The 22,542-nt window shown below is 46.3% G+C and overlaps 1 protein-coding gene across 1 annotated transcript in view; it reads left to right on the plus strand.

The window, feature by feature from the left end:
* LOC109907055 (arf-GAP with coiled-coil, ANK repeat and PH domain-containing protein 3-like) overlaps positions 1–22,542 on the plus strand; it is a 100,631-nt gene that overhangs the window by 39,080 nt on the left and 39,009 nt on the right. Inside the window, exons 2-4 of the mRNA XM_031794527.1 lie at positions 2,620–2,677; positions 12,977–13,096; positions 15,281–15,334. Coding sequence (XP_031650387.1) covers positions 2,620–2,677; positions 12,977–13,096; positions 15,281–15,334 — 232 coding nt within the window. The remainder of the gene's footprint in view (positions 1–2,619; positions 2,678–12,976; positions 13,097–15,280; positions 15,335–22,542) is intronic.

Below are 22,542 nucleotides of genomic sequence, written 5' to 3' on the forward strand. Positions count from 1 at the left end.
TTAACGTGGCTATGTAAAACTGACATCAGTTACTTGCAGTAGGATTACTGGTGGGTGCGGTCAGTAAGCCTAAACGTCTCGAAGGAGAATCAGTTTAGGTCATTAACCTGTTGAGTGTAGGGGGCAGTATTTTGATGTTTGGATGAAAAACGTACCCAAATGAAACTGCCTATTTCTCAGGCCTAGTATCTAGAATATGCATATACTTGTCAGATTAGGATAGAAAACACTCTAAAGTTTCCAAAACTGTCAAAATATTGTCTGTGAGTATAACAGAACTGATATTGCAGGCGAAAACCTGAGGAAAATCCAACCCGGAAGTGCTGTTTTTCCTGAATAGTCTCTGTTCCATTGCCTGCCTTCGCTCCATTTAAAGGGATATCAACCAGATTCCTTTTCCTATGGCTTCCCCATGGTGTAACAGTCTTTAGACATAGATTCAGGCTTTTATTTTGAAAAATGAGCGAGAAAGATCACATCGCGTCATTGGATGGCTGGGTGCCAGCAGCGTTTTGCATGCGCAACAGCTTGGAGCAGACATTTTCTCTCTCTCTCCTATTGAAGAAGCTACAGTCCCGGTTGAAATATTATCGATTATATATTGTAAAAACAACCTGATATTTTGATATGTTTCTACGAAGTTTACGGATACTATTTGGAAATTTCGTCTGCCCGGTCGTGACCGCTCGAGCCTGTTGATTTCTGAACATAACGCGCCAACCAAATGGAGGTATTCTGAATATAAAAATAATCTTTATGGAACAAAAGGAATATTTATTGTGTAACTGGGCGTCTCGTGAGTGCAAACATCTGAAGATCATCAAAGTAAGCGATTCATTGTATTGCTTTTCTGACTTTCGTGACCAATCTACTTGGCTGCTAGCTGTTTGTAATGTTTTGTCTGCTGAGAGAGATGTCCTTACATAAACGCTTGGTATGCTTTCGCCGAAAAGCTTTTTTGAAATCTGACACGCCAGGTGGATTGTTGACAAAAATGATCCCGGTAACGGGATGGCTGCATCAAGAAGTTAGCAGGGGAATCTGTTTAGGTCATTAACAGGGGAATCCGTTTAGGTCATTAACAGGGGAATCCGTTTAGGTCATTAACAGGGGAATCCGTTTAGGTCATTAACAGGGGAATCCGTTTAGGTCATTAACAGGGGAATCCGTTTAGGTCATTAACAGGGGAATCCGTTTAGGTCATTAACAGGGGAATCCGTTTAGGTCATTAACAGGGGAATCCGTCCCCTACTCAGGTCTGCCAGTACCCCCAACAGTACATATTTTTGTCCGGGGTTGCAACAAAAATGTGTACTTTTGGGAGTACTTGACGACCGGAGTTGGGAAACACTGGTTTACTGTAGGTTATAAAAACACAGACATATGGTATTGATTAGGAAGGACTGTTTGGTATTGATTAGGCAATATGGTTGGAATCCATTAACTTCTTCCAATATTCCCTGTTTGGAGGATTCATACATGGTCCAGTTGAATGGGCATACAGTAGTGACAGTAAAGACTCTGGCTGTGAGGGCAGAGAGGAAGACCGTGGCAGACAAGAGCACATGGCTGTAGGAGCAGAGAGGAAGACAAGAGCACGTGGCGTCCTACAGTATTTCCCCCTGAGCCTTGAGACTTACATGCTGTAGCCTGAGTCAGCCAACCGGCCTAATCTAGGTGGAGAAGGAGGAGGGGGGAGACGAGGAGGAGGGAGAGAGGATAGGGAAAAAAAGATGGGGTGAGAAGAGGGAGAGAGAAAGACGGGAAGAAAGGGAGAGAGATGGAGCAGGCCTGGCAGCGACTCATGGCCGATATATGACACAGTTACTTTCATCACAGAGAGAGAGAGTGCTGCAGTGCTCTCTCTATCTCCTCTTGTTCTAATGGAAAACGTGGAAGGGACTTAATGCTGCCCACTGCTAATATGGAGATACATACACAGAGAGCTAAGAGGGAAGAAGAGGCTATGATGTGTTTTCTGATTTACACTGACTGACTCCAGTCAAGTAAAAACCTTCCCAGTCCCACAGGGCAGACAGTGAGAAAGTAGCAGATATACTGTAGATCTGTTTCACTGAGCTGTTATGATTACATTACAGCCCTCCTCCCCGATCCCTCCCTATATCAGTCATCTCACCCTGTGATGTGGTCTCCAAGCCATCTGAGGAAGCTGCCCCAGTGCACACCCACAGCTGAAGCATGTGGGCTAGGAGTGGGCTGTGGCTAGGATAGGGCACTCCTTCACAGCATGACAGAGGTAGAGGTTCCCATATGCTCTAGGGTGTGGTGGTGGCGGTGACTAGATGAGGGGTTTTTGGGGTGTGACAGCTCTACAGAACATCCAGTCACTCTCATGTCTGAGTTCAATTGTTCCCAGCCAGCATCTCTTTTTCATTTAGCCAGTTAACACTCCCCAGAGTACTCCCAAACCAGCCTGTATGTCTCGGCTTGAACATGTCTGTGTTCGGATCCAAGAACCTCACTGCCAGCCTAAGATTTATGTAACCCCCCCACTCTTTCCAAGGACATGGGAAATATGTGGTGTGTGTGTATATAGCGAAAAAATGATGATGCATACAATGTTACTGTACTAACGAAGTCCTGTTTTTTATCTTGCAGGGCAAACATTGATGAAGTGGAGACGGAGGTGGTAGAGATTGAAGCTAAACTAGACAAGGTAAGAAATATTTGTTTTAATATCTCTTTATCTTTTTAGCAATCCACAGGAAGCCTTTTCAGATATCCTACATCTCCTATTATCCCTGTAGTATAAGCCATATTATAAACTGGCTGGTTCGAGCCCTGAATGCTGATTGGTTGACAGCCGTGGTATATCAGACTGTATCACAGGTATGACAAAACTACTCTAATTACGTTGGTAACCAGTTTATAATAGCAATAAGGCACCTCAGGTTCTAATGGTATATATGGCCATATACCACACTTCCTCGTGCCTTATTGCTTAACTAAACCACTGTTGTCCTGCTAACTGTTGGCTTCTAGTGCTCATAGGTTTTATTTTGATAGAAAGCATGTGATACATCCATTGCAGCATTAGTTTACAGTACATCCCATCTCCTACTGCACTGTTAATGAAATGAGATTAGAGACATACAGGACTGTATATGGTAGGATTAAAGGATGATGGTGATAGTAGCTAAAACCTCTTAACCTGCTACACTACTGCCTAGAGTGCCCAGTTTACACACACACACACACACACTGATTAACAAAGTGGCATGCAGCCCTCCAATCTAGACAATTTGAGTAGGACCAGTAGACAGGTTGGAGAATCCTACTATTGTACATTTTCACCCATCAGTATAACATTGTGTGCTTGTTGTAAGTTTGTCTTTGTTAAACCACTGAGTACTGGGTTCAACTAAAAAGGAAAGCATAGCTCAGGTTTGTGTGGACTAAATGTGACATCGCGGGGCGGGGGAAAAGGGGAAGAGGACTGACAGCATTAGAATGCATTAGACTGGCTTTCAAAGCACTGGGTTACCCTCTAACGAGGGAGCTTGATGCTTTGGGTTATTCTCTAATGAAGGAGCCTGATGCTTTGGGTAATTCTCTAAACGAGGGAGCCTGATGCTTTGGGTAATTCTCTAAATGAGGGAGCCTGATGCTTTGTGTTACTGCTCATGATGTCACGAGTCCATCTGTTCTGTTTGACCTTGAATTATGTGTCGGGGAGGTTAGTCTGCTGCTTCACTAACATCACTGTTGGTATCCTGCAGTGGGCTCCAAATGAGCAATGACGGTGAAAAGTGCAGAATGTTTCTGTTTGACAGTATGTGAGGGTAAAAGGCTATTTGGCTCGTCAGGTGTCATGATATGGTGGTTAGCATATAGTTCATACATACTGTAGCTTACATCTTCTGGTATTAACTGTTGAGTAATAAACATACGTGAGAACCATATATCAAGTGTTATATCCAAGTTACTCATATGGGTTTGAATTTGCCTCAACAATGTTAACTCTCACCAGAAGCCCAAACCACTAGTGTACTATCACAATACAAAGGGCATTACCGTACACCAACATGACTGTCAAACCACTAGTGTACTGCCACAATACACAGAAGAAGGGCATTACTGTACACCAACATGAACCCAACTGTCAAACCACTAGTCCTGTCTCTTCCACCTTTTATTTTCCCTCCCGTATGGAAACAGGTAGGACTCTCCTCTCAACAGAAAACACTGGCAGCCCATGTCCAGTTCACTCCCACTCTACAGGGCTTTGAGTGATTAACATGAGAGGATAGGGTTGGTTGGCCAGCCCTGAATTGAATCTGGCTAGCAGCTGTTAGGAAATGGCACTTTTCTTGAGAAGAGTATCTTGAGCAGGGTGAGAGTGAGAGAGGCTGGCCTTGATTCAATGTCTTGCGAATGTAGAAAGAAACAACAAACATTGTAGTGAACCATATATTAGGCTACATGTCAAAAGTTCAGTTGTCAGCAGTTAAACAGTGTGACAAGTATTTGAAAACCTGCAAAATTGTCAGTGTTTCCTACTTACAAAGCATGTAGAGGTCTGTAATTTTTATCATAGGTCCACTTCAACTGTGAGAGACAGAATCTAAAACAAAAATCCAGAAAATCACATTATATGATTTTTAAGTAATTCAGTTGTATTTTATTGCATGACATACATGTGGCCACGTATCGCGAGATCTTGGCCAACAACCTCCTTCCCTCAGTAAGAGCATTGAAGATGGGTCAGGCTGGGTCTTCCAGCATGACAACAACCCGAAACACACAGCCAGGGCAACTCAGGAGTGGCTCCGTAAGAAGCATCTCAAGGTCCTGGAGTGGCCTAGCCAGTCTCCAGACCTGAACCCAATAGAAAATCTTTGGAGGGAGCTGAAAGTCCGTATTGCCCAGCGACAGCCCCGAAACCTGAAGGATCTGGAGAAGGTCTGTATGGAGGAGTGGGCCAAAATCCCTGCTGCAGTGTGTGCAAACCTGGTCAAGAACTACAGGAAACTTATGATCTCTGTAATTACAAACAAAGGTTTCTGTACCAAATATTAAGTTATGCTTTTCTGATGTATCAAATACTTATGTCATGCAATAAAATGCTAATTAATTACTTAAAAATCATACAATGTGATTTTCTGGATTTTTGGTTTAGATTCCGTCTCTCACAGTTGAAGTGTACCTATGATAAAAATTACAGACCTCTGGACTGTGGTGGCGCACAGGAGGCATGGTGCGTGGGACCGGTACAGGTGGCACCGGGCTGAAGACACGAACAACGCGAGTGCGGGGAGCAGGCACAGGACGTACTGGACTGTGGAGGCGCACTGGAGGTTTGGAGCGTAGAGCTGGCACAACCCATCCTGGCTGGATGTTTATTTTCGCCCTGCAAATGCAGGCGCTGGCACAGGACGCACTGGGCTGTGAAGATGCACCGGAAACACAGTACGCAGAGCTGGCGCAGGATATCCTGGTCCAAGGAGGTGTACTGGAGACCAGGAGCGCTGAGCCGGCACCATCCGTTCTGGCTGGATGCCCATTCTAGCCTGGCCAATGTGTGGAGCTGGAATAGAGCGCACTGGGCTATTTTTTTATTTTTTTTATTTCACCTTTATTTAACCAGGTAGGCAAGTTGAGAACAAGTTCTCATTTACAATTGCGACCTGGCCAAGATAAAGCAAAGCAGTTCGACAGATACAACGACACAGAGTTGAGGGGACTTTACCTAGCAGGGTCTTGTAGATGACATGGAGCCAGTGGGTTTGGCGACGATTATGAAGCGAGGGCCAGCCAACGAGAGCGTACAGGTCGCAATGGTGGGTAGTATATGGGGCTTTGGTGACAAAACGGATTGCACTGTGATAGACTGCATCCAATTTGTTGAGTAGGGTATTGGAGGCTATTTCGTAAATGACATCGCCAAAGTCGAGGATTGGTAGGATGGTCAGTTTTACAAGGGTATGTTTGGCAGCATGAGTGAAGGATGCTTTGTTGCGAAATAGGAAGCCAATTCTAGATTTAACTTTGGATTGGAGATGTTTGATATGGGTCTGGAAGGAGAGTTTACAGTCTAACCAGACACCTAAGTATTTGTAGTTGTCCACGTATTCTAAGTCCGAGCCGTCCAGAGTAGTGATGTTGGACAGGCGGGTAGGTGCAGGTAGCGATTGGTTGAAGAGCAAGCATTTAGTTTTACTTGTATTTAAGAGCAATTGGAGGCCACGGAAGGAGAGTTGTATGGCATTGAAGCTTGCCTGGAGGGTTGTTAACTTCTTGGATATAGGGGGCGCTCTTTTAATTTATGGATTAAAAAAACGTGCCCGTTTTAAGCGCAATATTTTGTCACGAAAAGATGCTCGACTATGCATATAATTGGCAGCTTTGGAAAGAAACCACTAACGTTTCCAAAACTGCAAAGATATTATCCGTGAGTGCCACAGAACTCATGCTACAGGCGAAACCAAGATGAAACTTCAACCAGGAAATGGGCAGAATTATTGAGGCACTGTTTTCCGTTGTCTCCTTATATGGCTGTGAATGCGCCGGGAATGAGCCTGCCCTTTCTATCGTTTCTCCAAGGTGTCTGCAGCATTGTGACGTATTTGTAGGCATATCATTGGAAGATTGACCATAAGAGACTACATTTACCAGGGGTCCGCCCGGTGTCCTTTGTCTAAATTGGTGCGTAATCTACAAGCTGCACGCAGTCATCCAGTGATTGAGAGGAGAGAGGAGGCTTTCAACGAACGATATATCATTCAACGAACGATATATCATCATGATTCTAAACAACGTTTACCATGTTTCAGTCGATATTATGGAGTTCATTTTGAAAAAAGTTCGGCGTTTTGATGACTGATTTTTCGTTTTTTTTTGGTAGCCAAACGTGACGCACCAAACGGAGCGATTTCTCCTAAACAAATAATCTCTCAGGAAAAACTGAGCATTTGCTATCTAACTGAGAGTCTCCTCATTGAAAACATCTGAAGTTCTTCAAAGGTAAATGATTTTATTTGAATGATTTTCTGGTTCTTGTGAAAATGTTGCCTGCTGATGCTAACGCTAAATGCTACGCTAGCTGCGCTAACTGTTACACAAATGCTTGTTTTGCTATGGTTGAGAAGCATATTTTGAAAATCTGAGATGACAGTGTTGTTAACAAAAGGCTAAGCTTGAGAGCTAGCATATTAATTTAATTTAATTTGCAATTTTCATGAATAGTTAACGTTGCGTTATGGTAATGAGCTTGAGGCTGTATTCACGATCCCGGATCCTGGATGGCTCGACGCAAGAAGTTAACACAGTGTCCAAAGAAGGGCCAGAAGTATACAGAATGGTGTCGTCTACGTAGAGGTGGATCAGGGACTCACCAGCAGCAAGAGCGACCTCATTGATGTATACAGAGAAAAGAGTCGGTCCAAGAATTGAACCCTGTGGCACCCCCATAGACTGCCAGAGGTCCGGACAGCAGACCCTCTGATTTGACACACTGAACTCTTGTCTGAGAAGTAGTTGGTGAAACAGGCGAGGCAATCATTTGAGAAACCAAGGCTGTCGAGTCTGCCGATGAGGATGTGGTGATTGACAGAGTCGAAAGCCTTGGCCAGATCAATGAATACGGCTGCACAGTAATGTTTCTTATCGATGGCGGTTAAGATATCGTTTAGGACCTTGAGCGTGGCTGAGGTGCACCCATGACCAGCTCTGAAACCAGATTGCATAGCAGAGAAGGTATGGTGAGATTCGAAATGGTCGGTAATCTGTTTGTTGACTTGGCTTTCGAAGACCTTAGAAAGGCATGGTAGGATAGATATAGGTCTGTAGCAGTTTGGGTCAAGAGTGTCCCCCCCCTTTGAAGAGGGGGATGACCGCAGCTGCTTTCCAATCTTTGGGAATCTCAGACGACACGAAAGAGGGGTTGAACAGGCTAGTAATAGGGGTGGCAACAATTTCGGCAGATTATTTTAGAAAGAAAGGGTCCAGATTGTCTAGCCCGGCTGATTTGTAGGGGTCCAGATTTTGCAGCTCTTTCAGAACATCAGCTGAACGGATTTGGAAGAAGGAGAAATGGGGAAGGCTTGGGCAAGTTGCTGTTGGGGGTGCAGTGCTGTTGACCGGGGTAGGAGTAGCCAGGTGGAAAGCATGGCCAGCCATAGAAAAATGCTTATTGAAATTCTCAATTATGGTGGATTTATCAGTGGTGACAGTGTTTCCTATCTTCAGTGCAGTGGGCAGCTGGGAGGAGGTGTTCTTATTCTCCATGGACTTTACAGTGTCCCAGAACTTTTTTGAGTTAGTGTTGCAGGAAGGAAATTTCTGCTTGAAAAAGCTAGCCTTGGCTTTTCTAACTGCCTGTGTATAATGGTTTATAGCTTCCCTGAACAGCTGCATATCACGGGGGCTGTTCGATGCTAATTGCAGAACGCCATAGGATGTTTTTGTGTTGGTTAAGGGCAGTCAGGTCTGGGGAGAACCAAGGGCTATATCTGTTCCTGGTTCTAAATTTCTTGAATGGGGCATGTTTATTTGAGATGGTTAGGAAGGCATTTCAAAAAAAATATCCAGGCATCCTCTACTGACGGGATGAGATCAATATCCTTCCAGGATACCCCGGCCAGGTCGATTAGAAAGGCCTGCTCGCTGAAGTGTTTCAGGGAGCGTTTTACAGTGATGAGTGGAGGTCGTTTGACCGCTGACCCATTACGGATGCAGGCAATGAGGCAGTGATCGCTGAGATCTTGGTTGAAGACAGCAGAGGTGTATTTAGAGGGCAAGTTGGTTAGGATGATATCTATGAGGGTGCCCGTGTTTAAGGCTTTGGGGAGGTACCTGGTAGGTTCATTGATAATTTGTGTGAGATTGAGGGCATCAAGTTTAAATTGTAGGATGGCTGGGGTGTTAAGCATGTTCCAGTTTAGGTCGCCTAGCAGCACGAGCTCTGAAGATAGATGGGGGCAATCAGTTCACATATGGTGTCCAGAGCACAGCTGGGGGCAGAGGGTGGTCTATAACAGGCGGCAACGGTGAGAGACTTGTTTTTAGAGAGGTGGTAGAAGTAGAAGTTCAAATTGTTTGGGTACAGACCTGGATAGTAGGACAGAACTCTGCAGGCTATCTTTGCAGTAGATTGCAACACCGCCCCCTTTGGCAGTTCTATCTTGTCTGAAAATGTTGTAGTTTGGAATTAAAATTCTTCTAATGTTAACATGCATGAAACCAAGGCTATTACGGTTACAGAAGTCGTCAAAAGAGAGCGCCTGGGGAATAGGAGTGGAGTTAGGCACTGCAGGGCCTGGATTCACCTCTACATCGCCAGAGGAACATAGGAGGAGTAGAATAAGGGTGCGGCTAAAAGCAATAAGAATTGGTCGTCTGGAACAGAGAGTAAAAGGAGGTTTCTGGGGGCGATAAAATAGCATCAAGGTATAATGTACAGACAAAGGTATGGTAGGATGTGAATACAGTGGAGGTAAACCTAGGTATTGAGTGAGGAAGAGAGAGTTATTGTCTCTAGAAACATCATTGAAACCAGGAGATGTCATTGCATGTGTGGGTGGTGGAACTAATAGGTTGGATAAGGTATAGTGAGCAGGACTAGAGGCTCTACAGTGAAATAAGCCAATAAACACCACCCAGAACAGCAATGGACAAGGCATATTGACATTAAGGAGAGGCATGCTTAGTCGAGTGATCAAAAGGGTCCGGTGAGTGGAGAGGTTGGTTGGGGGTCACAGCGATTTAGACAGCTAGCCAGGCTATTGGTAGCAAGCTAGCATAGGATGGAGGTCTGTTATTAGCCACCTCTTATGTTCCGTCAGTAGATTAGTGGGGTTCCGTGTGGTAGAGGGGATTAATCCAAATCACACAACAACAACAAAAATAAAAACAATAGATATAGTTATAGAGGCCCAAGAAGAAAACATAATAATGGCTAGCTTCTTGGAGTTTCTGGCTAGCTTCTTGGAGGATTATAGATTTGAGGTAAATAATACTTTTTTATAAATATAAATTGGTGAGGCGGGTTGCAGGAGAGTGTTTTGAAGATGAGTTGATGGAAAATTTTAAAAATTTACGTGAAAAAAGTTGTAAATATATATATACGGGACACGACAAGACGAGGACAAAAGACGTCTGAACTGCTATGCCATCTATGAATACGAACTGGAGACATTGTGCGCATCACTGCGTAACACGGTGTCTGACCAGTCACACGCTCCCCACGGTAAGCACGAGGAGTTGGCTCAGGTCTCCAACCTGACTCAGCCAATCTCCCTGTGTGCCCCCCCACAATTTTTTGGGGGGGAGCTGCCTCTCGGGCTTCTGTGCTAGCCGTGTCCCCTCGTATCGTCGTCGTTCCTCCTGCGCTCTCTCCACCTGCTTCCATGGTAGGCAATCCTTTCCAGCCATGATTTCCTCCCACGTCCAGGATCTTTTACCGTCCAAAATCTCGTCCCATGTCCATGATGTCGGCCCCTCCTGGCCACGCTGCTTGGTCCGTTTGTGGTGGGATCTTCTGTCACGTTCGTTATAAAGATGAGACCAAGGCGCAGCGTGAGTAGAGCTCCACATGTTTATAATAAAACTGAAACTCAGCAAAACAAAACAAACAAGCACAAACGAAACGTGAAGCTATACGAATAGTGCAGACAGGCAACTAAACATAGAACAAGATCCCACAAACACCAAAGGGAAATGGCTACCTAAATGTGATCCCCAATCAGAGACAACGATAAACAGCTGTCTCTGATTGGGAACTATATCAGGCCAAAATAGATATACAAAAACCCTTAGACCTACAAAACTCTAGACATACAAAAACCCGAGACAATACAAAAACCCTAGACAATACAAAAACTAGCATACCCACTCTAGTCACACCCTGACCTAACCAAAATATAAAGAAAACAGAGATATCTCAGGTCAGGGCGTGATAGCCGTTGCCAGAGAATTGAACATTGGTAAAGAAATTAATGTCGTTTTAGAGAATTTGGCAGTACGTCCAACCGGCCTCACAATCTCAGACCACGTGACACGTGCCCTCCACATCCGGCTTCTTTACCTGTGGGATCGTCTGAGACCAGCCACCCGGACAGCTGATGAAACTGTGGGTTTGCACAACCCAATAGTTTCTGCACAAACTGTCAGAAACCATCTTGGGGAAGCTCATCTGCATCCTCAACATCCTACCAGGGTCTTGACCTGACAGCAGTTCAGCATCATAATTGACTTTAGTTGGCAAATGCTCATCTTCGATGGCCACTGGCACGCTGGAGAAGTGTGCTCTTCACGGATGACTCCCGGTTTCAACTGTACCGGGCAGATGGCGTGTATGGCGTCGTGTGGCCTCTCACTGGGGCGGCAGGGTAGCCTAGTGGTTAGAGCATTGGACTAGTAACCGGAAGGTTGCAAGTTCAAATCCCCGAGCTGACAAGGTACAAATCTGTCGTTCTGTCCCTGAACAGGCAGTTAACCCACTGTTCCTAGGCCGTCATTGAAAATAAGAATTTGTTCTTAACTGACTTGCCTAGATAAATAAAGGTAAAATAAAAAAAATAAAAAAAGTGGGCGAGCAGCTTGCTGATGTCATCATTGTGAACAGAGTGCCCCATGGTGGCGGTGGGGTTATGGTATGGGCAGGCATAAGCTACGGACAATGAAAACAATTGCATTTTATCGATGGCAATTTGAATGCACAGAGATACCGTGATCAGATCCATACCTATAACGACATAAGGCGAGACCCAGACGCAGACACAGGAGGCAGATGGTTTGAGCTCTGCTATATATTAGAATCCAACGGATAGACAAAAGGCAGGTCGGGGACAGGCAAGAGTTCATAGCCAGGGCAGAGTCCAAAACGGTACAGGGCGGCAGGCAGGCTCGAGGTCAGGGGCAGGCCGAGTGGTCAGGCAGGTGGGCTCAGAGTCAGGACAGACAAGGATCAAAACCAGGAGGATGAGAAAAAGAGAGACTGGGGGAAAAAAACAGGAGCTGAGAGAAAACCGCTGGTTGACTTGGCAAACAAGACGAACTGGCACAGACAGACAGAAAACACCGGAATAAATACCCAGGGGATAATGGGGAAGATGGGTGACGACAAGCACAAGGACAGGTGAAACGGATATGACAATACCACATACTGACTTTTTTTTTTACCCTATCTGTGACCAACAAATGCATATCTGTATTCCCAGTCATGTGAAATCCAAATCCAATTTATTTATGTAAATTGACTGATTTCCTCATATGAACTGTAAATCTTTGAAATTGTTGCATGTTGCGTTTATATTTTTGTTCAGTGTAGTAATGTGACTTGTGATCTTTCTGTGTATTCGTCAGTGTGTGGATTGGAAGAGTATTTTGGCAGTTACAGTAGATCCTGTCCTATGCTAAACCATAGAGTAGATACATCAGTTGATAGATGTATTTTTGTGGTTAAAACCAACAAGTCTTCACAGTTAAACACTCTGGTTTTAATTCCCCAGTCCTGGACCACATTTCCCCCTCAGTAATGACATGCATGTTTAGTTGCATTCTTATGTCACAGGTTAACATGTGAGAATGTTCTCCACCACACCACACATTACCGTGGGTGATACAGTATGATCATGGAGGGGGCTAAAATCAACATGCAGCCAACCGTAGGACGTAATCACCAAGTGTGGTGAGCATGTTTTTAAATGTAGAAAAGGGTTAGGTGGGAATATGATGCAGGTATTTGCTGTGGAAAGGGAAAAATATGGCATGCAAGAGCATCTCAGTGATATAATCACATGGACGGCCCATTCAAGGTTTTTATCTCACCAGTCCATTTCCAAGCCAGAGAAAGTCCCTCTACTGTACACAGTATTTAAGAATGGAATCGACTTGTATGTAGCGAGATATATAATTTGATGTTCTGTATACAGACCCTACTTTCCTCTACTTACCCCCACACACACACACTCACTCATTCTCTCTGTCTTTCTCTCTCTCTTCTCTCCTCCCCTAGCTGGTGAAGCTATGCAGTGGGATGATCGAGGCAGGGAAGGCGTATGTCAGTGCCAACAAACTCTTTGTGAATGGAATCCGGGACCTGTCCCAACAATGCAAGAAGGATGAGATGATCTCGGTGAGGTTCAGTTGGATCCAGAATAAAGTCCAATTTCAAGTCTATTCAACACTCATCTATTGGTTAGGTTACAGCCTCATAACCTTGTTATTGTACACACTGACTGAATATCTATCACATACGACACATACCGGTACATCTATGTTTTCTGGATATTTAAGGCTCATCACATAACTTGTCTCCCTATGTACATACTACTAAACTCAGCAAACAAAGAAACGTCCTCTCACTGTCAACTGCGTTTATTTTCCGAAAATGTAACGTGTAAATATTTGTATGATCATAACAAGATTCAACAACTGAGACATAAACTGAACAAGTTCCACAGCCATGTGACTACAGAAATGGAATAATGTGTCCCAGTAACAAAGGGGGGGGTTAAAATCAAAAGTGACAGTCAGTATCTGGTGTGGCCACCAGCTGCATTAACTACTACAGTGCATCTCCTCCTCACGGACTGCACCCGATGTACCAGTTCTTGCTGTGAGATGTTACCCCGCTCTTCCACCAAGGCACCTGCAAGTTCCCGGACATTTCTGGGGGGAATGGCCCTAGCCCTCACCCTCCGATCCAACAGGTCCCAGACGTGCTCAATGGGATTGAGGCTCTTCGCTGGCCATGGCAGAACACTGACATTCCTGTCTTGTAGGAAATCACGCACAGAATGAGCATTATGGCTGGTGGCATTGTCATGCTGGAGGGTCATGTCAGGATGAGCCTGCAGGAAGGGTACCACATGAGGGAGGAGGATGTCCTCCTCCGATCGCCACGCCCAGTGAGACAAAACTGCGACTCGTCAGTGAAGAGCACTTTTTGCCAGTCCTGTCTGGTCCAGCGACGGTGGGTTTGTGCCCATAGGCGATGTTGTTGCCGGTGATGTCTGATGAGGACCTGCCTTAAAACAGGCCTACAAGCCCTCAGTCCAGCCTCTCTCAGGCTATTGTGGACAGTCTGAGCACTGATGGAGGGATTGTGCGTTCCTGGTGTAACTCAGTTGTTGTTGCCATCCTGTACCTGTCCTGCAGGTGTGATGTTCGGATGTACCGATCCTGTGCAGGTGTTGTTACACGTGGTCTGCCACTGCGAGGACGATCAGCTGTCCGTCCTGTCTCCCTGTAGCGCCGTCTTAGGCGTATCACAGTACGGACATAGCAATTTATTGCCCTGGCCACATCTGCAGTCCTCATGCCTCCTTGCAGCATGCCTAAGGCACGTTCATGCAGATGAGCAGGGACCCTGGGCATCTTTCTTTTGGTGTTTTTTCCAGAGACAGTAGAATGGCTTCTTTAGTGTCCTAAGTTTTCATAACTGTGACCTTAATTGTCTACTGTCTGTAAGCTGTTAGTGTCTTAACAACCGTTCCACAGGTGCATGTTCATTAATTGTTTATGGTTCATTGAACAGGCATGGGAAACAGTGTTTAAACCCTTTACAATGAAGATCTGTGAAGTTATTTGGATTTTTACAAATTATCTTTGAAAAACAGGGTCCTGAAAAAGGGCCGTTTCTTTTTTTGCTGAGTTTATAAAACATTTGGTTGAATGTCATGGGCTCTCTACTTAATGCTTAGTCTTGGGAGTGGTTGGTGCTTTCCTGCTCTCTGACCGCATGCCTGAGTAAGTCTGTGTGTAAACCTGAATACTCTACTAATGGATTAGTCAGTCTCAGAGGAGGAATCAGGCCTGGAGTGGGGACTTACTACAGTACGTCTTGGCCAGGCTTTCAAGACCAGCGTCTCCAGTACTTTCTCCCTAAGAGCTGATTGTCCACCAACATTAAGGACTGCTAGTGCTTGGCTCCCCAATATGTTTACCCTTATGTCTAATTCTGAGGATCAATGCTGCTCTTATTTGTACAAATATAAAAGAGCCTGGCCTCCAGTGATGTTTCCCTTAGTTTTGTTCTCTTAATGTTGTACAATAACAAAACAATCCTCTTTTTTACTAAAAATGTTAGTGTCAACCAGTAAAATTGACCAATTTAAACTTAATTTGACAATTTGTGTGTGTAAATTAGCTACTTTCATAAATAAAATTAATCCAAATTTGCACTCTTGTATTTTTTTGTGGCTCTTGGACTTGGCATAGCAGCATTAGCAAAGTGAACTGGATCTCTCGGTCTCTAATCTTGTTAATATGCTGTAATACAATATTCTGAAGCTATTGTGTCTTGTTTTCCTTGCAGGAGTGCCTGGAGAAGTGTGGGGAGAGCCTCCAGGAAATAGTCAACTACCACATGGTAAGTCTCGTGTGTGTGTGTGTGTGTGTGTCCCCCCCTCTTCCCCAAACTGTCCCCACATACTCTAGTCCAGATACTGTATGTCCATAGGGACCAGGCAGCACTGAGCACAGTGATTTCATCACATCTTGAAATGCTAACATAGACCGGCATTAAGGCCTCGCGAGGGTCTCCTATTCCCTCTAACACAAGCCTAGGGGGTCAGTCTGACCTGGCTTTAAATGATTCAACATGCAGCAACATTTCATTCACAAATCATTCAATGTCTCTTTTTCTCGGTTATTTGATGGCTGTCCTGACTCTCTGTAGTCGTGTAACTATGACCATCTGCAAATCAGCACACTTTCTTGAAGGTCAATTCCCCCACTTTTCAACCTGATAGTGGACTACAGGATGCAGATCGTGTACTATAGGAAAAGTCTCATTAACATCGACAGGACTGAAGTGGAGACTGGTGGGGCAAAGACTGGGGGTGGGAGACTGGGGGGGAGAGAGGTGAGGCACAACTGGGGGGAAACAGACTGGGGGGGAAGACTGGGGGGAGATGGGGGGAGAGAGAGTGGAGGAGAGACTGGTGTGAGACGGGGGGAGTGGAGGAGAGACTGCAGGGGGAGAGGTTGGGGGGAGTTTGGAGTGGAGAGAGTGGAGGAGAGACTGGGGGGAAGACTGGGGGAGAGATAGTGGAAGAGAGACTGGGGGGAGAGGCTGGGAAAGAGACTGTGGGAGGTGGGGAGAGAGAGTGGAGGAGAGACTCGTGTGAGACGGGGGGAGAGGCTGGGAAAGAGACTGGGAGGCTGGGAAAGAGACTGGGAGGCTGGGAAAGAGACTGGGAGGTGGGGAAAGAGACTGTGGGAGGTGGGGAAAGAGACTGTGGGAGGTGGGGAGAGAGACTGTGGGAGGTGGGGAAAGAGACTGTGGGAGGTGGAAAGAGACTGTGGGAGGTGGGGAAAGAGACTGTGGGAGGTGGGGAAAGAGACTGTGGGAGGTGGGGAAAGAGACTGGGAGGTGGGGAAAGAGACTGGGAGGTGGGGAAAGAGACTGTGGGAGGTGGGGAGAGAGACTGTGGGAGGTGGGGAAAGAGACTATGGGAGGTGGGGAAAGAGACTATGGGAGGTGGGGAAAGAGACTGTGGGAGGTGGGGAAAGAGACTGTGGGAGGTGGGGAGAGAGACTGGGGGAGGTGGGGAAAGAGACTGTGGGAGGTGGGGGCTTATTGCCAAGTCTTAATATAATTAAACAGTTACCAGTATTTATTTGCACACGTTCCCTGGATAATCAGCAGGGGTACAGCAAATGTGACCATCCAGAGCTGTGAAGCTGGCAGCTGTAGACAAAGCACCCCTGTAGACAAAGCACCCCCAAAGCACCCCTTCACGTTCCCTGTAAGGATCAGCCAGGAGGGATTCTCTAGATCCTGGTCCAGGGGAGGGGGATTCTGCTACATTTAGATTGGATTCTCTACGTTAGTAGAATTCTCAAGTGGGATGACAAGATCTGAGGCCTCATTTATCAACTTTGCATAAATTTAACACTAAATATCTGCATGCGCCATTTCTGAAAATATGTTTTGGGGTATATTTTGTGCATACGCAAAGTTTCTAAACGAGGCCCCTGGCCTCTTGGGCATGGTAACTGTTGATGGATGAGAGGACACAGTGGGATTCTAGCATTACACCAAAAGCATTCCTGCAACCTTTCCATGCAGAGAGTTAGTGTTATGGTTAGTTTATACTAGAGGTCGACCAATTATGGTTTTTCAACACCGATACCGATTTATTGGAGGACCAAGAAAAGCCGATACCGATTAAATCGGCCAATTTTATATATATATATATATTGCTGTTACATTGTACAACCTTCAATGTTATGTCTTAATTATGTACATTTCTGTCAAATTAGTTCACAACAAGCCAGGCGGCCCAAACTGTTGCATATACCCTGACTCTGCGTGCAATGAACGCAAGAGAAGTGACACAATTTCCCTAGTTAATATTGCCTGCTAACATGAATTTATTTTAACTAAATATGCACGTTTAAAAATATATTCTTCTGTTTATTGATTTTAAGAAAGGAATTGATGTTTATGATTAGGTACATTTGTGCAACGATTGTGTTTTTGTTAAATCATCACCCGTTTGGCAAAGTAGGCAGTGGTCGATGATAAATTAACATGCACCGCATTGATTATATGCAATGCAGGACAAGCTAGTGAACCTAGTAATATCATCAACTATGTGTAGTTAACTAGTGATTATGTTAAGATTGATTGTTTTTTATAAGATAAGTTTAATGCTAGCTAGCAACTTACCTTGGCTTCTTACTGCACTCGCATAACAGGTGGTTTGTTATGATTGTTATGAAAACATGAAATCATCCCGGATTATTCAGCCATGTCGATTAATCGGTCTACCTCTAGTTTATACAGCATTTCACTGCAAAATAGATGAAGCTAGCTAAGTACAGTAGGGGTCGGATTGCTTGGTGCAGACAGAGTGGGTGGAAGATATCCAAGCTTATATGATTGGAACAAATATCCCCCTGTCCCAACATGCCTAAGTGCTGTTGTGATCCCATTGTATATACCCTGGTTCTAGATGTCTACTGTCAGGACATACAGGATATGTGTTTTACATTTCCCTGTTCTTCTAGTTCATATAAACTCTATCCACCACCCCTGTTTCTGTTTTGGTAGATGGATCAGTGAACCTCTCCCCAGTCAGCAGATGACAGTCTTTCCTCACACAGGGAGCACCTGTGTCATCTTGGCTTAGGCAGGGTAGCCTAGTGGTTAGAGCGTTGGACTAATAACCGGAAGGTTGCAAGTTCAAATCCCCGAGCTGACAAGGTACAAATCTGTCGTTCTGCTCCTGAACAGGCAGTTAACCCACTGTTCCTAGGCCGTCATTGAAAATAAGAATTTGTTCTTAACTGACTTGCATAGTAAAATAAAGGTAAAAAATAAAAAAATTAAGACAATTTATCTCCAGCCGCTCTGCCTCCACACACACAGGCTGCTGTCACCATAAAGCAGCTACACACAGGCTGCTGTCACCATAAAGCAGCTACACACAGGCTGCTGTCACCATAAAGCAGCTACACACAGGCTGCTGTCACCATAAAGCAGCTACACACATGCTGCTGTCACCATAAAGCAGCTACACACATGCTGCTGTCACCATAAAGCAGCTACACACAGGCTGCTGTCACCATAAAGCAGCTACGCACAGGCTGCTGTCACCATAAAGCAGCTACACACAGGCTGCTGTCACCATAAAGCAGCTACGCACAGGCTGCTGTCACCATAAAGCAGCTACACACATGCTGCTGTCACCATAAAGCAGCTACACACAGGCTGCTGTCACCATAAAGCAGCTACACACAGGCTGCTGTCACCATAAAGCAGCTACACACAGGCTGCTGTCACCATAAAGCAGCTACGCACAGGCTGCTGTCACCATAAAGCAGCTACACACAGGCTGCTGTCACCATAAAGCAGCTACACACATGCTGCTGTCACCATAAAGCAGCTACACACAGGCTGCTGTCACCATAAAGCAGCTACACACAGGCTGCTGTCACCATAAAGCAGCTACACACAGGCTGCTGTCAACACAGGCTGCTGTCATCTCAGGCTGCTGTCACCACAAAGCAGCTACACACAGGCTGCTGTCACCACAAAGCAGCTACACACAGGCTGCTGTCACCATAAAGCAGCTACACACAGGCTGCTGTCACCATAAAGCAGCTACACACAGGCTGCTGTCAACACAGGCTGCTGTCATCTCAGGCTGCTGTCACCACAAAGCAGCTACACACAGGCTGCTGTCACCACAAAGCAGCTACACACAGGCTGCTGTCACCATAAAGCAGCTACACACAGGCTGCTGTCACCATAAAGCAGCTACACACAGGCTGCTGTCAACACAGGCTGCTGTCATCTCAGGCTGCTGTCACCACAAAGCAGCTACACACAGGCTGCTGTCACCACAAAGCAGCTACACACAGGCTGCTGTCACCATAAAGCAGCTACACACAGGCTGCTGTCACCATAAAGCAGCTACACACAGGCTGCTGTCAACACAGGCTGCTGTCATCTCAGGCTGCTGTCACCACAAAGCAGCTACACACAGGCTGCTGTCACCACAAAGCAGCTACACACAGGCTGCTGTCACCATAAAGCAGCTACACACAGGCTGCTGTCACCATAAAGCAGCTACACACAGGCTGCTGTCAACACAGGCTGCTGTCATCTCAGGCTGCTGTCACCACAAAGCAGCTACACACAGGCTGCTGTCACCACAAAGCAGCTACACACAGACTGCTGTCACCACAAAGCAGCTACACACAGACTGCTGTCACCACAAAGCAGCTACACACAGACTGCTGTCACCACAGGCTGCTGTCACCACAAAGCAGCTACACACAGGCTGCTGTCACCACAAAGCAGCTACACACAGACTGCTGTCACCACAAAGCAGCTACACACAGACTGCTGTCACCACAAAGCAGCTACACACAGGCTGCTGTCACCACAGGCTGCTGTCATCTCAGGCTGCTGTCACCACAAAGCAGCTACACACAGGCTGCTGTCACCACAAAGCAGCTACACACAGACTGCTGTCACCACAGGCTGCTGTCACCACAAAGCAGCTACACACAGGCTGTTGTCACCACAAAGCAGCTACACACAGACTGTTGTCACCACAAAGCAGCTACACACAGACTGCTGTCACCACAAAGCAGCTACACACAGACTGCTGTCACCACAAAGCAGCTACACACAGGATGCTGTCGCCACAAAGCAGCTACACACAGACTGTTGTCACCACAAAGCAGCTACACACAGACTGCTGTCACCACAAAGCAGCTACACACAGACTGCTGTCACCACAGGCTGTTGTCACCACAAAGCAGCTACACACAGGCTGCTGTCACCACAGGCTGCTGTCACCACAAAGCAGCTACACACAGGCTGCTGTCACCACAGGCTGCTGTCACCACAAAGCAGCTACACACAGGCTGCTGTCACCACAAAGCAGCTACACACAGACTGTTGTCACCACAAAGCAGCTACACACAGACTGCTGTCACCACAAAGCAGCTACACACAGGCTGCTGTCACCACAGGCTGCTGTCACCACAGGCTGCTGTTGCCGCAAAGCAGCCCGGGAATGCCCCAGGCTGTTCAACACAACCCTACCGCTGAGCTGAGCCAGGCTGCTCAACACAACCCAACCGCTGAGCTGAGCCAGGCTGGGCTAGGAAACCCCTCAGCACTTTTCTGTGTCCAGTCTACACACACACACACACACACACACAGTGAGCAACCTGGAGGCATGTTAACTACAAACCTCTCTAGTTCAAATTTTGTGGGTTACTGACGCAGAGCAAGCAGTCACTTCAATCCTCCCCCAGGCTATCCATCAACATGTCAAATGGACATCCCATGAGGGTGTCCACTCTGTCAACCACTAGTGTTTATGTCCAGGCCCTACAGGCCTTGTTGATTGGATTTGAATTATCCACGTGTCTGGGAGATTTCTTGGTTGCACAAGATTTCAATTCTCACTTGCTGTTTTGTGGCTTATGATCTTAGATGAGACAAAGCAGAACAATCGCCACACACAGCGACAGAGAGAGATGTTGCTGTTTAGTGTTTTCCCTCTGCCTTGCCAAACTCGGCACCCGCCTCCTAAGACAACGCTTCATTTGAGAGTGATCCTACAAACCTTTAGAAGCAGAGGCCTAACTCTGATTAGCATATTTATGGCTGGTTGGATGAGGCAGACTCTCGTGTAAAAAAAAAAAAGGAATTCCTTCGTTTGCTAATCAAGTGGGGCGCTAGATCCTGAGGAAGGACTGTTCTGAGGCACTCCTCTCTCTGTTTCTCTACATCTTTCTCTCCTTCTTTCTCTGCTCTCTCTCGTTATCTCACTCTCTCTGTTTCTCTCTTTCTCCTTCTCTCTCTCTTTCTCCTCTCCCTTTCTCCTTCTCTCTCTTGCCTTCTTTGGACCCAGTGAAGTTTATAGAGTAATAAAACAGTGTAAATACCTTGTGATTTACACCAGTACTCTGTAGGATTGTGGTTACAACTTCTGGTGTTAATTGATGAAAATGACATGGCTCGTGGTGGTGTTAGGTTTGCCATGCTGACGTATGTGGTCTAAAAGTCTTAGGACAATTATCTTGTGACGTCATTGTAATTGTATGTTGATCCACAGGTATGTTATTTTCCGTGTACTAAGATCACTCAATGCTGTGTTCAAATCATGTGCCGTAGTTACTGTATGTGGTTAAGGAGGGTTTACTTTGGTCAACCCACTTTACACGGTCTCCTAAAATTCATCCCAAATCTGCTTTCTAATCCGGACACAGACAATCTCCCAGCTGCCAATCACTTTGTCCCTCAATCAGAGAGAGGATGGGCCACCATCGACCCTACCTCTGACCTAACCCTGCTAATCGCTAAACACGGACATCAAATTCAATTGTGTTATGGGCAAAGCCAGAAAATAACAATTTGCTCTCTTCACCATGTACTGTTCTGTAGCTGTGGTAAAGATTCAGTAGTGCCGTCACATTTGTACCCAAAGCCTCTCTTCACTCTCTCGCTATCTTCCTCCCCTCCCTTTCCCTCTCTCGCGCCCCTCCTCCCCTCTCTTTCGCGCCCATCCTCCCCTCCCTTTTCCTCTCACTACCTTCCCTCTCCCTCTCCCTCTCTCCCCTCTCTCTTCCTCCACTCCCTCTCTCGCTCCCTTCCTCCCCTCCCTTTTCCTCTCTCGCTCCCTTCCTCCCCTCCCTTTTCCTCTCACTACCTTCCCTCTCCCTCTCCCTCTCTCCCCTCTCTCTCTTCCTCCACTCCCTCTCTCGCTCCCTTCCTCCCCTCCCTTTTCCTCTCTCGCTCCCTTCCTCCCCTCCCTTTTCCTCTCTCGGTCCCTTCCTCCCCTCTCTCCCCCTCTTGCGCCCTTCCTCCCTTCCCTTTCCCTCTCGCGACCTTCCCTCTCTCTCTCTCCCTCTCTTCCCTCTCTCTCTTCCTCCCCTCACTCCCTCTCTCGCTCCCTTCCTCCCCTCCCTCTCTCACTCCCTTCATCCCCTCCGCTCTCTCTCTCTTACTCCACTCCCTCTCTCGCTCGCTCCCTTCCTCCCTCCCTCCCTCTCTTGCTCCCTTCCTCCCCTCCCTCTCTTGCTCCCATCCCTCTGTCGCTCCCT

The sequence above is a fragment of the Oncorhynchus kisutch genome, linkage group LG17 (genome assembly GCF_002021735.2).
Source record: "Oncorhynchus kisutch isolate 150728-3 linkage group LG17, Okis_V2, whole genome shotgun sequence".
Classification (NCBI taxonomy): domain Eukaryota; kingdom Metazoa; phylum Chordata; class Actinopteri; order Salmoniformes; family Salmonidae; genus Oncorhynchus; species Oncorhynchus kisutch.